Source organism: Takifugu flavidus, chromosome 18, assembly GCF_003711565.1.
Source record: "Takifugu flavidus isolate HTHZ2018 chromosome 18, ASM371156v2, whole genome shotgun sequence".
Taxonomy (NCBI): Eukaryota; Metazoa; Chordata; class Actinopteri; order Tetraodontiformes; family Tetraodontidae; genus Takifugu; species Takifugu flavidus.
The window spans coordinates 12663807-12680065 of record NC_079537.1 but is presented as its reverse complement, the minus strand read 5'-3'; the positions used below and the strand labels follow the sequence as shown (position 1 = coordinate 12680065).

Here is a 16259-nt window from a genome sequence, read left to right as displayed (position 1 = left end):
AAGTCAGATAGTTTCACAGACGTTCTAATCTTTAATCCCTGTGAAAACATCAGTCTTTTTATTATTGCTGCTGTTATTAATTGTTCTAATTACAGACAAGCACGAAGAGCTGAGAATACTTCTATATAATATAAATAATCTGTGTATTTAATTGATGACCTTGGATGAAAAGGAGCAAACACAATATGCTTCCAAACATTTTAATCTTAAATGCACAATAATTGATCTATTTGTTGTACAACTCTACAGTTTAGTGAATATGCAGAAGGAAAAGGTGTATCTTCATAGATTGACCTTCATGTGTTTAACTACAGCTACAGAACATTTAACCAAAGCAGCAGAATACAAATATAACATCATTGACCTTTGGAATATGAAGAAAATAGTTTCTGGTTAAAATAACTATAATTCTCTAAAGTTTCAAAGGTGCAGAAGAAAAATTGTTTTGTTGTATTAGAATGTGTTGGCACAGTTCTCGTATTTACAATTATTATAACTTTAATTTAGAATTAGAGAAAGAAGAAAAGATTCCTCAGAAGCTTTCTGAGCCACCTTTTTATTATTATTATTATTTTAATGTGCAAATCTGCTTCATTTTGTCTCCATCAGCTGTTTTTTCCTCCATCAGCTCCTGAATTTAAAAAGGAAGACGATTTGAAATGTCATCTTTGTGGATAAGTCGGTCGATTTACAACATTTATCAAAATAAAACTACTTCAATCAAATGAATTCAGACTTCAACTCAAAAGTCTGGACTGAATTTTCATGGTTCATCTGATAAACGATCAAATCATTCAGTCATTCATTCGCCAGTGGGCGTGGCCAGTGGGCGTGGCCTCCCATTTGATATGAATGGAAAATTACTGTTAAGGCAACAAATTGTGGAAGCTTAATGTCACTGATGGAATTTCAGCAGCAACACAAGCAAATGTGTTGATCTTGGATCTAAATCTTTGTGCTCAGGAGGAAAATCTCTCCGCGCGCTCGTGCGCTGTCGCCGCGGCGCCGTCTGTTGTTTCAGGGTTCGGGGAAACGTCCGGCGCGGTAGACTAGAATCAAACACTGGAGCATTTGTGAAGTTCCACGGCAGGTCCTGAAGCGGGTCGTCCTCAGGGAGGTTCTGAAGGCTCTCAGAACTCGTGTCTGTGGTACAGGTCCAGGTCGTAGTATTTGGTCACCACCACCCTGTTGGCAAACTTGCGGCCGGTGAGCGCGTGCATGGCTTTCTGACAATCGCTGGCGGAAACGTACTCCACGAATATCTGCAGGACACGGCGGGGAGGACAGCACGTGAGCACCTGCTGCTGCTCCCACCCGTGGCCGCAGGACACTCACCTTCCCACAGCCGGGGACGTCCACCCCGTCCACGGGCCGGGGGATCTCGATGGAGCGGACGCTGCCGTACTTGCAGCACTCTTCGCGGACGTCCTCCAGGATCTCCTCGTAGTCGTCGTCGTCCACGAGCTCCTCGGGCATCACCATGTTGAGGAGGCACAGCACCTCCGTGGGCATTCCCGAGTTCTGCAGCCTCTGGAGGCCCGGCACCTGCAGCGTGACCGGCGCCTCTATGATGGCGCTCTGCAGGGGGAGGAGCCGCCGATGTCAGCACCGTCGCCTCACACACACACACACACACACCACACACACCCACAGGATCGTACTCACAGGATTAGCATTTTTAGCTCCCACGCTCGCTCGCTGCACAATCAGCTTCTTGTCACCCAGTTGCATCCCATTGAGTCCAGCAACTGCCTGCACACACACACACACACACACACACACACACACAGATGGTCAGACAGTAAGCAACACCACCTCCTCTCTGCGGCTCATACCTGGTCGGTGGCGCTGACGTCCACGTATTCGCAGAAGGCGTAACCTTTGGACAGCGAGGTGGCGCTGTCCTTCACCAGATTGAAGGCTTTAAGGGGCCCAAAGGAAGTCAAGAGCTCCTTGACCTGGAAGAGATTTGTCCCCGGCTCAGAGTGAAGAGCAGACGCAGGTTAAAGGAATGTGCAGCACCACAGCTGCGTTCACCATCTGCAGCGTATTTAGGAGCAAACGACGACCTCGTCCATGTAGCAGCAGCTTAATGAAGCTCTTTTACAAAAGTGTCAACAATAAAACTACATTTTAACTGAGAAAAATGGAAATGGCTTCAAATTTGAACGAAGGGACAAGTTATGGCATCATAGTGTCATAAGGCAGCTAAAAACCTTCCAAGTCGTAAATTTGGGAGCCAAAAATTGAAAAGGCGATGAAGCAAATGTTAAAATGGAGGTTGATTTTCCTGTTGTCTGTCTACTTTTCTGACCTTAACAGACAAACTTGGGTAAATGTTTACTGATCAGAGGCGTTAGCTCAAAGCCGCGGATGCTAAAACGCGCTCAGAGTGCATGATGGGAGGAGGAGAGCAGCCAGTGTGGGAGCCTGCTGGGCGGGACCAGCGTGTCTACTTGCCTTGTGTTACGTGTTGGCATGGCAGCAGTAGATGATACTACTGAACAAATTATGAGCGCAGACTTAACGATCTTACGGCCCCTAGCTGGGGACAAAGTGGGGGAACAAAAGTGAAAGAGCCGTGAGTATCAAGGAGACTTTTGAAAGAGAAATTTGAATGAATCAGTGAAACACAGGCGACAGGAGGAGGAGGAGGAGGAGGAGGAGGAGGAGCTTCTTCATCCACCCAATAAACACATTCACTCTGATCAACGTGTGTTTGACTTCTGAATCATCGTCCTGATGATCTTCCTCCTGGGTCTGATCTGACCGCTTCTGCTTCCTGTCCCCGTTTACCTGTTCTAACTATTCCCAGTATTCCCAGTGTCTGGACTGCCCCTCGACACAGGAACGCTCCATCACCCCCTGCTGATTGGTGGCGGTAACATCTTAAGCCCCTCCCCCTTTGGCGGCGCTCATGGCGGCCAGATTTAGTTTCAGACAATAAGAACAATGCTGAGAACATGAGGCTGATTTAATGACCTGCTGCAAATATAACGGCCACCCTGGACTCTGGGGACGTTCGCGTGATCCAATCAGAATCAGCCGGAGCGGGACGCTCCGCAGGTGGACTTCCTGACCCGAGACGGCCAAATGATGATGTCACTGCTGACGTCACGGGACAAACTTCCTGCCAGTGTGTGGGTGTTGGCGTGATCCGTCCGAGTTGGTCAAACAGACAGAAAGTGAGAGAACGGCGAAGAACCGCGAGGCCCGCCAGCCGAGCCGGCGGATCAGTACCTGGTCGTCGTTCAGGTAGTTGGGCAGACCCCCGATGAAGAGCTTGTGAGGCGAGTCTGGGACCACGGTGGAGACCACGCCTGCTGATACGAGCACACGGGACATGTTTTAGGGCTGCACCCAGACCGGCGCCGCTACCTGCTCGCTCTGGTGAACCTGGGACGTGGAAGACCGGCTGCTCCGAGATTCCAGGCAGAGGTCGGTAATCGTGAGGCCGTCGGATCTTGAGCGACTGGCCCTGGAAGATGATGCCGTCGAAGGCCATGGCCTGCGTGGTCTCGTCCACGGAGCGGAACTGGAACACAAACAGGCGCTGTTGGAGGAGCGGCGAGCCCAAACGGGACGGTCGGGACCCACCTCCAGGAAAGCAAAGTTCTTGTCCTGGTTGATCTGCACAGCCAGAACCGGATTACTGGGCGCTTGCGAGAGTCCGGCCAGTCGCATCTGAGCGTTGAAGAACTCCGCCATGGACTCCTGGGGAGACACGGCCCAGGCGGCTCAGCACGCCTGCAGACAGGAAGTCAGGGAGACGGGCCGGCGCCGCTCACCTCGGTCACTCCGAAGGGAATGTTCCCGACGTAGAGGCGTCTGGCTTGTCTCGTCATCTGACTGCCCACCACCGGGACCTGTGTGGGCGCCGCGGCGATGCCGGTGGCGGCGCCGGTGGCCAGGAGGGCAATAGTGGGGATCTGCCCGGCCGCTGAGGGCCAGAGAGAGACGGAGGTGGTCCGAGTGGCTCAAGCAGCAGCAAACTGCCCCACGGGCCCCAAATACCTTGCATGGCCTTGTACTGCATGGGCGTGACGTGCTCGAAGCCCGGCGGGGGGACATCCCAGTACCTGCAGCCCCTCTTCTTCCTGCTTCTCTTCGGAGAATGACTGGAAGGACAGCGGAGGTGGGCTCTGGCTCCACAGCAGGAGGACGGCGTCCCCGTCCCGCCAGCACTCACCTGCGCTTCCTGTGCTCCCTGGAGGAGCTGCGGCGCTCGCGGCTGCGGCGCTTTTCTCCCCGACAGGCTGAAGAGCCGCTGCGACTTCTCCTCCGGTGTCTCTCTCTCTCGCGCTCTGCGTGGGCAGAAGGTCTCACGTCACTGACAATAAACGTCCAGGATCCGTGGATCTAAAGCGGCCACATTTGAGCAACCGCCGATGGAAAAGGCTAAATTATAAAGAGGATTGTGAGCACTGACGCAGAGATGTTGCGCTGCGGGAGTGACTTGACTGTGTTTGACAGGAGAAGAAGAAAAGATGGAAATGAGGAATGTTGCTGCCCCCCAGCGGTCCGTTGCTGCCCCCCAGCGGTGACAGGCGGCAGTTCAGCTGATAACAGCAAATATACAGACACGACAGGTCGAAGATGACACAAATGATCAATGATGCCAAGATGGAACCTGCAGTGTGACGGCCACAGGATAAAGTTGGCGTCCGGACGGTGAGTTCAGTTCTGAGGAACATGTCAGCTAATACAACTGAGTGTGGCTAGCAGCGCATAATTGCACATGAATTCTCACCTTGTCGATTCTCGCTCAGCTGTTTCTCAAATTCCTCAAAATCAGACATTATTTCGTCTTTAATTTTGCTGGATAAAGAAAACGCAGTTCGAGTTTCTCTGAGACGGAGATGAAGTGACCTCCAGTCAGCTACGACAGTCAAGCCGGAACCGCCGAGAACAGACAACATCCGGTAAACTCTTCAAAATAATACCAGACGCTTTAATTCCACATCCGGCTGAAACCTTCAAAATAAGAAATACAACAAATCTGATGCATCATGTAAGAATCTCAATGAAGGATGCGTGTGGAAAGTTTAGAACTGAGTTCTTGTTAATACAAAACGACATTTACGGCAGGTTTAAAGACATGATGATGAAAATGTGATGCCCAGTAACCATTGTTTTCATCAGAGAATTCACCCCTTAGGGTCTGGGAACCCCCGGGGTCCTCCTCATCTCCTGGCTTGGTCTTGAGAGCAGCAACTCCTCGTCTCCTTCCATCACGCTCCACCTCAGCGACCTCCACCCCCTCCAGTCCGTCCTCATGTCCCCCCACCTGGCAATCACTTAAAATATAAAACTGAGCTCCTCGTGTTGTGTCTTCCTTAATCCACCTCTAATCTGACAAGGGTTTACAAATCGGTTTATCTCGGCATCTTTGAGAATTGTGAGAATTAAATGTATTTTGTTACGAAACCGAGGCTGTTGTGTGGGAGTGGCGCCCCCCTGTGGACATCCATGATAGCTCTCACGCCAGGTAAACTGTCTCGTCATTTTTCGCCTTCAAATGGCGTTTAAAGTTTGTTCCAGACTGGCTGCTTTAGGCTGGATTAGACACCAGACTTCCGCGTGTGGGTCTCTGAGCTCCGGCTGCGCTTTTATGGTCAAACACGACCGACAGAACCTGCGTTTCACCGCAACCCCGAGCAGCGGTGTCGGTAAGTCATCAGGCCGTGTCAGGAGGCTCCGTGGCCGGCAGGGTTGCTCACGCGAGCCCGGCGTCCCTTCGCGGCCCCCTAACACACATCGATGAGATCAGATTTGGGTTCCAGGTTTGAACACGCAGTTCCATTAAAATAACATCTCCACCTTCACCAGCAGCGCCACTTCTGCAGCATTTAACGGTTTCTGGCTCCGTTTAATGGAGTTGAGCAGCTGAATGGAAACCAGCTGTGCTGTGATCCAGTTCACATCAGGTGTGACTGGTTCCGTGTCCTCTGCAGGGCCACCTGAGGGTGCAGTGCTGCTCTACCGATTCACCGGTGAGAACGAGGTGGACCTCATGTCCACCTTCGTTCCCGAGGCCTTCAGGGGCCGAGGAGTCGCGGCGCTGCTGTCCCAGGTAACCAGAACCAGAACCAGTCAAACCATCTGGTGGAAAATGACTCAGATGCATGTTTTCAGGCTGCCATCGACTTCCTGGTTGAAGAGAAGCTCCGAGCTCACGTTTCCTGTTGGTACGTGAAGAAATACATGGAGGAGCATCCAGATGACCAGTGCAGGGATCTGCTGATCAGCTGACCCTCGTCCAGCCCCACGTCCTCCAGGACGACCTAGCTGACCCTCGTCCAGCCCCACGTCCTCCAGGACGACCTAGCTGACCCTCGTCCAGCCCCACGTCCTCCAGGACGACCTAGCCGACCCTCGTCCAGCTCCACGTCCTCCAGGACAACCTAGCTGACCCTCGTCCAGCTCCACGTCCTCCAGGACGACCTAGCTTATCTTCCTCTGGGAGCTCACAAAAATGTCTGATGCATTTCTTTGAAGGAAATATTTAATTTTGTGTTTTAATTTAAATTTAATCTGTTATTAGATTAAAAAAGGAAATATGGACACAATGTAAATAATTGCTTTGTCACTTTGACGTCAGTTTCTCCGATTAAACTGAGATGAACATTTTTAAACTTTGCTTCCTTCAAACAAACGTCCTCCAGCTTCTCTCCGAACACCACCTGTGTTTTAAAATACATTTTATTTTCAGTCAGTTCTGGACAGTTCTGACTGGAGATGAGCTTCTCCTCGGCCCATCAGAGACACCAGATCAGAAGGATGAAAGACCTGAGCGAGGACGTTGCAGATCTTCAGGATGTGTTTGTCTCCATGTTGTCTGTGAGGGACCTTCAGGGTCTCTTCAGGTCCTCACTCAGGTCCTGTTTCACCCTGAAGATCTCCCAGCAGCCCCTGCTTTAACAGTACGCCTCCCCCTGTTGTTCGGGCGCGTCGTCCATCTCCACCGCGTACGCCGCCCCCGTCGGCGGCTTGTGACCGTTGGCCGGCGGCGGCAGCTCGGCCTCGGTGGGCGGAGCCGTCAGGTACAAGTCCCACATCTGCTCTGGGAGATCCAGCTCCATCAGCTTCTGCTTGATCATCAGACTCTTCTCGATGTTCCGCCGCTTGTACTTGAACTCTATGATGGTTTTGGTGTATCTGTTGAGTGTGGTCACCGCCGAGCCCATGCAGGTCCCAAAAGAGCCCCAGGCCAACCTGAGGGGGGGCAGGAGCACCGTCACACACGCCGCCAGTTCACCTCAATTCCAGCAGATGTAGACTCACGCGTAGGACCAGCTGTAGTCCCAGGTCTTGGGTCTCCAGTCCTCTGGACCCATGGCCACGGCCAGCTGGAAGATGGTTGTAAACATCATGTGGGCCACCATCCCGCAAAGGCCTGAGCAGAAATCAACCAATCAGAATTCAGAATTACAGACAGAAACATCGTCATTCTCAGGAGAACTCGAGTCGTGAGTGAAAGGTGCGACGTCCCTCAGCTGACTGGACCTGTGGGCCAGAACCAGAACCAGAACCAGTACAGCTGCTGGAACCACAGCTGTCCCGCTGACGCTGGCTCCCAGTGAGGATTTGGTGCTTTCTGAACTAATCGGATTGGAGCCAGGGCAGCGGTTTTGGACTGTGCCAACAAGACCTGCCCAGAGGAACTCCACCCCCCCTCCTCAGACTCCCCTCCCCCCAGTTTGAGTTAATCCCAGGAAGCAGCAGCTGTGCATGAGGGAGGCAGTCACCCGCCGACGCTGCGCTTCACAAAAACCTCCATCTAAAACAACTCTGTGGCCCCGGGCTCTCCTGGAGGGGGGGGGGGGGGCGCGGTACCTGACAGGGCCGTGCACATGGCAGCGAAGGCACTGAGCTTCAGCTTGTTCATGATGCTGAAGCAGGGAAACAGCTCCAGGGTCATCAGGGCGCCACCCGTGAAGAGCAGCGTGAGATACAGACTCTCGGCCACGATGCACAACCACAGGACCCCTGAAAGAAACACACACGCACACACACACACACACACACACACACGCATGGATGCAGCAGGAGGAAGATCTAAAAAGGTGGTTCTCATCCTGAAGAATGAATCCAGTTGGATGAAAAATGACCAGATTTATCCTCCAAAGCAAGCTAATATCTGCTAGCACCAACTAGCTAATGAGTGTGATCCATGGAGACTCGTAGAGCCGCAGCGATGGTGGGAACATGTGAGGGAACATGTGAGGGAACATGTGAGGGAACATGTGAGGGAACATCCTCGCGCTCACACACACGATGGCCCAACAAACCTCTCTCGTGTTCCGGCGCGATCTCGAAGAAGTCTCGACAGTCAAATCCTGCGAGCGAGAAGGAAAAACCAGAACGTTTGAATCCAGCTGAAGCTCTCCCGCTCACACAGCCGAGGACGGCTGACGCTACGGTCCCAGCGAGGCCGGTGAGTCCGCGGGAAGGAGCTGCTACATACGTCCAGGTTCACGGCAGATTAAACAAGTTGCGTGCAAATGCATCTGAAACTTATTTTAAGAGCTTATCAAACCAAAGGGGACAGGAGAAGGTCTTTAATCCCTCACAGGAGCAGCATTAAAACTCAGACGTTGACCAGCGGCTACACAGATGCTAACGACACAGAGGTTCCTCAGACCCTCTGGAGACCCCCGACAGCAGCAGGAGCCCCTCGGGGGCTTCCTCAACCTTCCTAAATAAAAGCTACGATTTGGGAGGGAAGCAGCTGACACTTGCCGTTCATGTCGGCCGCCTGCTCACAGGAGAAGAAAATTCCGGTGTGGAACTTCCTCATGAGGAACTTCTCCTCTCCGGTCTCAAAGATGTACTGGACCAGCCGGCTGTCGTTGACGTTGGAGCTGTTGAAGCGGATGCAGAAGGACTGCTTCACCTTGACGGGCGGCCCGGTGCAGAAGGGTTTGGCCACCTTCCTGGTGCCCTCGCACCAGTAGCTGGTGGTCACCGCGGAAACGGCGAAAGCCAATGCCACAAAGTTGAGGGTGAGCGCCAGAGAAGCCCGCCAGCCGCGCTCTAGCCTCATGATTTGAGGCCAGGCCAGAGGAGATGAAATGAAAAAGGCAACTAATCCCGGCTTTCGATATGTCGCCGCAGCCTTTCGCCTCCCGGCAGAAGCATCAAATCTTCATAATCTGGTCGCTACGGCGCCCGAAGGGCTGCGAGTTCTGCCCACACCTGCTCTCAAGTCCGTCACCTGGATGAGGAAGGGATTCATGTTGGCGGCTGCTCGGCTGCTCGCTCCGCTTCGATGCAGCCTCGGCCCGTCGCTCCTCCCCTTCATAAATCTGCAGTATTATCTGTTACAAATGGCAAATTAGACCCAGACTTCCTGTGAGCATCAGCCGCTATACAGATTAGCAACGGCTCAGATTATAATCCAGGACAACGGTCCTCTGATTTCATGTGGAATCACATCTCAAAGTATTGAAAATCCACCTTTAATAGAATATCTGTGTGTGTGTGTGTGTGTGTGTGTGTGTGTGTGTGTGTGTGTGGGCGCGTGTGTGTCATGTGACTGACATGTGAATGAAGGAGGTTCTGTGCGGCTGCAGCCGTGTTGCTTTGGTCTAATCTCTAAGAGGTCAGAGGTCACGGACGACGCGATGCTCCAGAACCCGCCTCACACAGACTCCGTGGTAGAACCGAGCGCCGGGCGGGTCGTGGAGGGTAGAGTTGACCTTTGAACCTGACGGCGGTGCTGTGGGTGGAAGCCAACAACTGGGAGTAATTCCTCTGAACGCGGAGATTATTCTGAAGATTAGCTTCTGTGTAATACAAAGTTAAACACAGCACAAACAGCCAGAGCTACATTTGATGAAGCAGTAAGCCCCGATGTCCAGAACCTTTGAGTCATCCTGTTTGGACAGGTTTGTTCCATCGACTGACAGATGCGCGTTGGTCCGTCCCGGTTCTGTGCATTTTATGTCAAATATGAGGATTATATGAAATGTTGGGACATGATGATTTTCCTAATCTGATGCAGCAAAGGTAGCCTGGAAATGCAGAGTTTCAGACAGATGTTGGCTGGATTATCTTCAGAAAGGAGAAAGAAAGAACTGATTGTAGCAACACAGCGACCTCGTTTACGGAAAGAAACTATAAACTCTGACGACAGAAAAGGGGAGACGGTGATGATGCTAACGCGTGCTAACTCGGCGTGGACACGTTTGTCCGGGATTCTACTGTCAAACGTTGGGAGCAGAACCAAAAGAATCGATCTGAGGGAAGAAATTCTCTTACTTATGTAACCTAGCATGCTAGCACCACTAGCAAAAACATCCGGTTCTGACCGTGTATCTAAAACCTGCGGGTCCAGAAGGTCCCTGGGAGCTTTCACTAGTGATGGTTCAGCAGATGGTCCGTAATCTGAGACAATTACATTAGAGATGCAGATAATCCCATTGGAAAGCAGAAGCCCACCCTCACCCCCCCTCAGCGCTGTGCTCACTTGTTCCTCCCCAGTTAAGAGCACAAACACCAGTATCTGACGCCGGTTCGGCTACTGCAGCCTGATCGGACCTCTACCAGAGCCTTTGAGCCTCTTCCAGACCTTTTTCAAATGTTCTGTGCTTTTATTTTGTAGGCGTCATGACATCATTTCAGGTTTTGGCAGGTGGGCAGAAGAGGTGCAGGCTGCTAACCTTGTGGTGATGACCTTGTGGTGATGACCTTGTGGTGATGACCTTGTGGTGAAAACTGTCTCATTAAACGTTAGAACAGCCTTAGCCTGGGGAAGGTAACGCTAGCATGCTACGCCTTGCTACTCTGATTATTCGTCATGTTCTTCGGCTCAGTGTGACGTAACCTGACATCAAATAGTTCTTAATCCCAGCAACGGCAGATGGGACTGCAGAGTCAGCAATAAAAGGCACTGAAGGGCCCCCAGATGTCGACCTTAGCAGCGTTAGCCACCTGCTGCTAATCCCTGGTTGTAGCTGCTTACACCTCTGTGTGACTGTCTGTCCACAAAGGTGTCGGTGACGCGGTTATCCCGGTTAATCCAGGCAGCTGTCTGGATTTATGCATCCATGACCATAATCCGGTTTGGCACCTCAGATAGGAGGCAGAGCCGCCGAGCGGAGCACTGCAGAGGTTCCACCACAGAAGCTGTGGCGCCGCGGTGAAGATGGGGAACACGAAGAGCAGCGCTCTGTCCAAGGAGCTGCTGGAAGACCTGAAGTCTCACACCAAGTACGGCGAGGCCGAGCTCTGCTCCTGGTACCAGTCCTTCCTGAAGGAGTGTCCCGGCGGCAAGATCAGCAAGGAGCAGTTTGAAGGCATCTACGCCAGCTTCTTCCCCAACGCCGACCCCAGCCAGTACGCCCGCCACGTGTTCCGCAGCTTCGACACCAACGCCGACGGCACGCTGGACTTTAAGGAGTACATCGTGGCTCTGCACCTGACCTCCGGGGGCAAGACGCTGCAGAAGCTGGAGTGGGCCTTCGCTCTGTACGACGTGGACGGAAACGGAACCATCAGCAAGAACGAGATCCTGGAGATCGTTCGGGTACAGAACCGCACTCATCCTCGGCTAAGTGTAGGAAGAGGTATCCTAGCAACCACAGAAACATCGAAGATGCTCCTTTAAAACTGAGGTTGAGGGAACTTGACTAAAATTTTGATCCGATGAAAACAGCTTACGGTACTTACGGTCGGCTAGCGCGCGTTAGCTTTCAGAAAGGCGATGCTAACTGAGCGAAAACATTTCTCCAACAGTCGATCTTCAACATGATTCCAGCCGACGATCAGAAAACCCTCCCCGAGGATGAAAACACGCCGGAGAAACGAGCGGAAAAAGTCTGGGAGTTCTTCGGCAAGAAGGACAACGGTAAGCGTCCGAGAGCCGAGTGGCGCCGGGGCCGAATGTAGCCGCTGACCTTTGTGCTCTTCCTGTCTTCACAGATAAAATCTCAGAGGGGGAATTCATCCAAGGCGTGATGGACAACAAAGAGATTCTGCGACTGATTCAATACGACGAACCTCAGAAGATCAAAGACAAGCTGAAGGAGAAGAAGCAGTAACGTCCAGCTGCCTTCAGACGTCCACTCCTTCCTCTGACCAGCGACAGGAAACCGGGAGAAAAAGAGCTGCGTTTAACGAACTTTTTATCATCCCCACCTGATTTAATGAGTTTAGGCTCCCAAACTTTTTCACAGAATTCCATAAATGTGGCTTTTTGATGCTTTGATGTATTAAAGTTGCTTTAGATCAACTTTTCGCTCGTTAACGTCATCATTTCAGATGTTTTTATATTTAGTGAAACGTCTTTTGGCGCCTATTTAAACGCATAGCCGGAGTATCGGCTCCCCCCCCGCCTGGGGGTCATGTGACCTTGACTCCAACCTCCCGTCCTCGTTGTTTGTGTTTGTTTCGTGCCTTAGATGGAAAGTGGAGAGCAGAGCTGATTATGAGAGGAATTAGGCTCAAGTTAATGACCCAGCTTCAGCCAATCGGATTAGCTGCTGAAGGTCACGTTAGACACGCCCTCTTCGCCGCCGCGTCGCCGTTAGCAACTCTTTACTCAAATCTACCAAATTTACCTGTGAGGCAACACGGCGAGCAACATTTCACGTCTAAAGTCGGTGAAATAAAATCACAAATAACCTTTCTAACCGAACACGGCGAGGGCGGGGAGCGTTGCCGTGACGACAGAACTTCCTGTGCGACCACAGGGCTGATGTTTCATTTCCCATGAAGAGATTTATTTTTTATGTTGCATTCCACGACACAGCATCTGGACAGAGGTCAGATCTGATCCAACATCCTCGTCAAGACGGCAGGACCACAGCAGGCCGCCAGAACCAAACATCACATCACCGTGGAAACGGGCGGCAACAACGGCGGATGAAGCATCACAACAACACACAACAGAGCGCAGACGACCGAACAACGGAGCTGGTCGCTCTTCTGGATGGACTCGGCTCCAAATTTAATCTGTGAAGTCCAAACGGATGAGGACGGACAGACGACAGGTAAACACGGACAGGTAAACACGGACAGGTAAACACGGACAGGTAAACACAGACAGGTAAACACGGACAGGTAACATGCAGCCGTCCAGCACAGCAACACAACAGCGGTGCGAGGACAGCCGGGCCGCTGGGACAGCGTCTCCGGGCGCCAACTGTCCTCGCCACCTCACAAATGTCCTCATGACGGCAACTATTTTGTCCTACAGCTAACAACGCTAGTATGTACAGACGGGTGCGGAACACGCGGAGGACGTTCCGGGAGCAGAACCGGGAGGCACTGAAGGCTGGTCCAGTCAGGTGGTCCAGTTAAACGACCCTGGCCTAAATCCTCACGCGCGATCCCAGCGAGGGGGCGTGGTTTCGCTTTTCTTAAGGGCTAATTCACAGAACATCTGGACCACTAAGCAACACGGCGGATCTCCTAAAGCAACGATTTCATGCAAGATATGAAAATAGATTCATTCGTAGATGCCGTATTTGAAAATAAAGACCAATCAGCTGATTTATGGGTCTGATCCGGGTCGGTGATGACGTCATGACTTCAGGGGAACATGCTGGTCTGGCGCCGTTTGCCTGGACTGGGAGAAAAACTCTCCTGCAGATTTTCCAGTTGGAACGAGGACGAATCCAGGTGTGATCCCAACACGTAGCGTCCAAATGTTCTGAGACGAGGTAACACTGACAGGCCGGCCCGGTCCGGCCCGGTCCGGACGGGTCTATATGTCCATATCCACGGGTCGGACCTCCCCGGTCTTGTTCTCCTTCACCCACAGCTCTCGGTCTTTCCCCGGATCCACCTTCTGCAGCAGCTGGTCCACAGGTTCCACCACCTGAGAACAGCAGCAGAACCTCAGGCAGCAGGAAGACACGGATCTGAGACGGGACCGATGGACTCACGCTCTGGTTGAACATGTCGGTTTCGTGCCGCAGGGTCGTGTACTGACGCAGGTGCGTCTGGATCCACTCGATCCGCTCCACCTCCAGCTTCTCCAACTCCTGAAGGGGCAACACAAACAGTCAACCGGGACAACAGAGCCACGTGGACCGGAGGGTTCTGGTGTCGCGTTACCATGCAGGTGGTGACCATCTCCTCGAACCACTTGGACTGGGTCTGGTTGTACAGATCCACGCAGCGCATCAGGTCATCTCCTGCAGGAAGGAAACTCAAACCGTCAAACTTTTCTGTTGGGATCTGTCGCTCCTGCTCCTGTGCTGCCGCCCGCGGCCACCGGGGGGCGCTCTGACACCGGTAAGACGAGGGAATCCTGTGACGCTCCATCCGCGGGGTGACGTCACTCCCTCAGCAGTGATGGAAGATTTACCTGAACCGATCTGGGCTGATAACTGAGAGGGGATGGAGGGATGATGATGGAGGGATGATGGATGGATGGAGGGATGATGGATGATGGAGGGATGATGGATGGATGATGGATGGATGATGGATGGAGGGATGATGGATGGATGATGGATGGATGGATGATGGATGGATGATGGGTGATGGATGGATGGATGGATGGATGGATGGATGGATGGATGGATGGATGGATGGATGGATGGATGATGGATAATGGAGGGATGATGGATGGATGATGGATGATGGAGGGATGATGGATGATGGAGGGATGATGGATGGATGATGGATGGATGATGGATGGAGGATGATGGATGGATGATGGATGGATGGATGATGGATGGATGATGGGTGATGGATGGATGGATGATGGAGGGATGATGATGGATGAGATGGAGATGATGGATGGATGATTGAAGGGATGATGGATGGATGATGGATGGATGATGGATGGATGGAGGGATGATGGATGAAGGGATGATGGATGGATGATGGATGGATGATGGATGGATGGATGGACGGATGATGGATGATGGAGGGAGATGGATGGATGGATGATGGATGGAGGATGGATGGATGGATGAGGATGGATGATGGAGGGATGATGATGATGGATGATGGATGATGGATGGATGGATGGGTGGATGGATGGATGGATGATGGATGGATAATGGGTGGATGGATGATGGATGGATGGATGGATGGATGGATGATGGATGGATGATGGATGGATGGATGGATGATGATGGATGGATGATGGGTGGATGATGGATGGATGGATGGAGGGATGGATGATGATGGATGGATGGATGATGGAGGCTGGTGGATGATGGATGATGATGGATGATGGATGGATGGTGGATGATGGATGGATGATGGATGGATGGTGGATGGATGATGGATGGATGATGGATGGATAATGGGTGGATGGATGATGATGGATGTTGATGGATGGATGATGGATGGATGATGGATGGATGATGGATGGATGGATGGATGGATGATGATGGATGGATGGATGATGGATGGATGGTGGATGATGGATGGATGATGGATGATGATGGATGGTGGATGATGGATGGATGATGGATGGATGGATGGACGGATGGATGGATGATGGATGGATGATGGAGGGATGATGGATGGATGATGGATGGATGGATGATGATGATGATTATGGATGATGATGGATGGATGATGGATGGATGGATGATGGATGGATGATGGATGGATGGATGGATGATGGATGGGTGATGGATGGATGGATGGATTGGTAACTTCAGATGAATTTGCATCTTCTTCTTGGCTCTGGTTTGTCCCGTCGGTGTGTCCACCACTGCCCCCTGTGGCCCCCAGCGGTTCTGCACCTTTACAGCTGGTCTGTGTTCACGTGTGAGAGGTCTGAAGCCATCTGAGATGTTTACACTCTTCATTCACCAACATGCATAAGCTGTCTTCAGCTGGAGGAAGGCCCAGACGACGAGCCGGTTCTGGTTCTGACCTGCCTGTGTGGATTTCCTCCGGGCTTTCTTTATGTCCTCCTCGTGTTTGTTGCTGAGTTTAATCTCCAGCTGCTGGGTCTTCACCTCCAGATCCTTCTGCCGGTCTGCCAGAGCTTTACGGGCCTGCAACACAACACAAACCAGGCTAAGGTCCGAGTACTCCAGAACCTCTCCCTGATGAAGCGATTTCAGTGGGTGGAAGCGTCTAAAAATACAACCAAGAGTTGTAGGACGCTAAAGGTTCCGCTATTACGCAACCTGTCTGGACTTCCTGTCGCCCAGAACCTAAAGGAGATGGGATGTGATGCTGAACAGGACCACAGCAGGGTACCTTCTCCACGCCCGCGTAGCGACTGGCCAGCTGCTTCCGGAGGTCGGCGATGTGGTGGTCGTACTTTTTCAGGTCCTTCT

At 52.0% G+C, this 16259-nt stretch overlaps 5 protein-coding genes across 7 annotated transcripts in view; 2 read left to right on the top strand and 3 right to left on the bottom strand.

Annotated features, from left to right (window-relative positions):
* Positions 1–186: 186 nt before the first annotated feature.
* Positions 187–5166, bottom strand: LOC130515533 (splicing factor U2AF 65 kDa subunit-like). 2 transcript variants are annotated; one of them, XM_057015861.1, is made up of 11 exons: positions 4751–5166; positions 4190–4304; positions 4015–4118; positions 3789–3940; positions 3598–3714; positions 3397–3535; positions 3241–3323; positions 1836–1958; positions 1666–1752; positions 1336–1578; positions 187–1262 (listed from the first exon to the last, which is right to left on the bottom strand). In XM_057015861.1, exons 1-11 carry the CDS (start codon positions 4917–4919, stop codon positions 1131–1133), a joined length of 1464 nt encoding a protein of 487 aa, XP_056871841.1. In that variant the 5' UTR covers positions 4920–5166; the 3' UTR covers positions 187–1130. The 2 variants fall into 2 exon arrangements, with proteins under 2 accessions (XP_056871841.1, XP_056871842.1); XM_057015862.1 differs by having other exon boundaries at positions 3241–3320.
* A 352-nt stretch (positions 5167–5518) lies between these two features.
* LOC130515556 (protein NATD1-like) lies at positions 5519–6635 on the top strand. Its single transcript, XM_057015904.1, has 3 exons — positions 5519–5669; positions 5955–6073; positions 6136–6635. Exons 1-3 carry the CDS (start codon positions 5519–5521, stop codon positions 6250–6252), a joined length of 387 nt encoding a protein of 128 aa, XP_056871884.1. The 3' UTR covers positions 6253–6635.
* Positions 6636–6684: 49 nt separating this feature from the next.
* On the bottom strand, positions 6685–10678 carry LOC130515547 (germ cell-specific gene 1-like protein). Its single transcript, XM_057015893.1, has 5 exons — positions 8743–10678; positions 8292–8339; positions 7837–7989; positions 7285–7396; positions 6685–7215 (listed from the first exon to the last, which is right to left on the bottom strand). The coding sequence occupies exons 1-5, from the start codon at positions 9044–9046 to the stop codon at positions 6918–6920; spliced, it is 915 nt and encodes a 304-aa protein (XP_056871873.1). The 5' UTR covers positions 9047–10678; the 3' UTR covers positions 6685–6917.
* Positions 10679–10790: 112 nt separating this feature from the next.
* rcvrna (recoverin a) lies at positions 10791–12235 on the top strand. The gene is made up of 3 exons (XM_057015901.1): positions 10791–11530; positions 11740–11851; positions 11926–12235. The coding sequence occupies exons 1-3, from the start codon at positions 11150–11152 to the stop codon at positions 12042–12044; spliced, it is 612 nt and encodes a 203-aa protein (XP_056871881.1). The 5' UTR covers positions 10791–11149; the 3' UTR covers positions 12045–12235.
* A 463-nt stretch (positions 12236–12698) lies between these two features.
* gas7a (growth arrest-specific 7a) overlaps positions 12699–16259 on the bottom strand; it is a 9960-nt gene continuing 6399 nt past the window's right edge. For both annotated transcript variants that reach the window (XM_057015888.1, XM_057015886.1), the window contains 5 exons: positions 16180–16259; positions 15848–15971; positions 14065–14144; positions 13893–13991; positions 12699–13825 (listed from right to left, as the gene is read on the bottom strand). The exon at positions 16180–16259 is cut by the window's right edge and continues 52 nt beyond it. In XM_057015888.1, the coding sequence (XP_056871868.1) occupies positions 13712–13825; positions 13893–13991; positions 14065–14144; positions 15848–15971; positions 16180–16259 (497 nt within the window). In that variant the 3' untranslated portion in view covers positions 12699–13711. The remainder of the gene's footprint in view (positions 13826–13892; positions 13992–14064; positions 14145–15847; positions 15972–16179) is intronic.

What these genes read in the sequence shown, in the direction of transcription:
- rcvrna (XM_057015901.1), top strand. Translation starts at nt 11,150, where the DNA reads ATGGGGAACACGAAGAGCAGCGCTCTGTCCAAGGAGCTGCTGGAAGAC. An exon ending in AGATCCTGGAGATCGTTCGG is followed by an intron (nt 11,531 to 11,739) that starts GTACAGAACCGC and finishes TTTCTCCAACAG; the next exon opens with TCGATCTTCAACATGATTCC. An exon ending in CTTCGGCAAGAAGGACAACG is followed by an intron (nt 11,852 to 11,925) that starts GTAAGCGTCCGA and finishes CTGTCTTCACAG; the next exon opens with ATAAAATCTCAGAGGGGGAA.
- LOC130515556 (XM_057015904.1), top strand. Translation starts at nt 5,519, where the DNA reads ATGGCGTTTAAAGTTTGTTCCAGACTGGCTGCTTTAGGCTGGATTAGA. An exon ending in AACCCCGAGCAGCGGTGTCG is followed by an intron (nt 5,670 to 5,954) that starts GTAAGTCATCAG and finishes TGTCCTCTGCAG; the next exon opens with GGCCACCTGAGGGTGCAGTG. An exon ending in TCGCGGCGCTGCTGTCCCAG is followed by an intron (nt 6,074 to 6,135) that starts GTAACCAGAACC and finishes GCATGTTTTCAG; the next exon opens with GCTGCCATCGACTTCCTGGT.
- LOC130515533 (XM_057015861.1), bottom strand. Translation starts at nt 4,919, where the DNA reads ATGTTGTCTGTTCTCGGCGGTTCCGGCTTGACTGTCGTAGCTGACTGG. An exon ending in GCTGAGCGAGAATCGACAAG is followed by an intron (nt 4,305 to 4,750) that starts GTGAGAATTCAT and finishes CTGCCCACGCAG; the next exon opens with AGCGCGAGAGAGAGAGACAC. An exon ending in ACGTCAGCGCCACCGACCAG is followed by an intron (nt 1,753 to 1,835) that starts GTATGAGCCGCA and finishes GTGTGTGTGCAG; the next exon opens with GCAGTTGCTGGACTCAATGG.
- LOC130515547 (XM_057015893.1), bottom strand. Translation starts at nt 9,046, where the DNA reads ATGAGGCTAGAGCGCGGCTGGCGGGCTTCTCTGGCGCTCACCCTCAAC. An exon ending in GCAGGCGGCCGACATGAACG is followed by an intron (nt 8,340 to 8,742) that starts GCAAGTGTCAGC and finishes TCTCGCTCGCAG; the next exon opens with GATTTGACTGTCGAGACTTC. An exon ending in GACTACAGCTGGTCCTACGC is followed by an intron (nt 7,216 to 7,284) that starts GTGAGTCTACAT and finishes GCCCCCCCTCAG; the next exon opens with GTTGGCCTGGGGCTCTTTTG.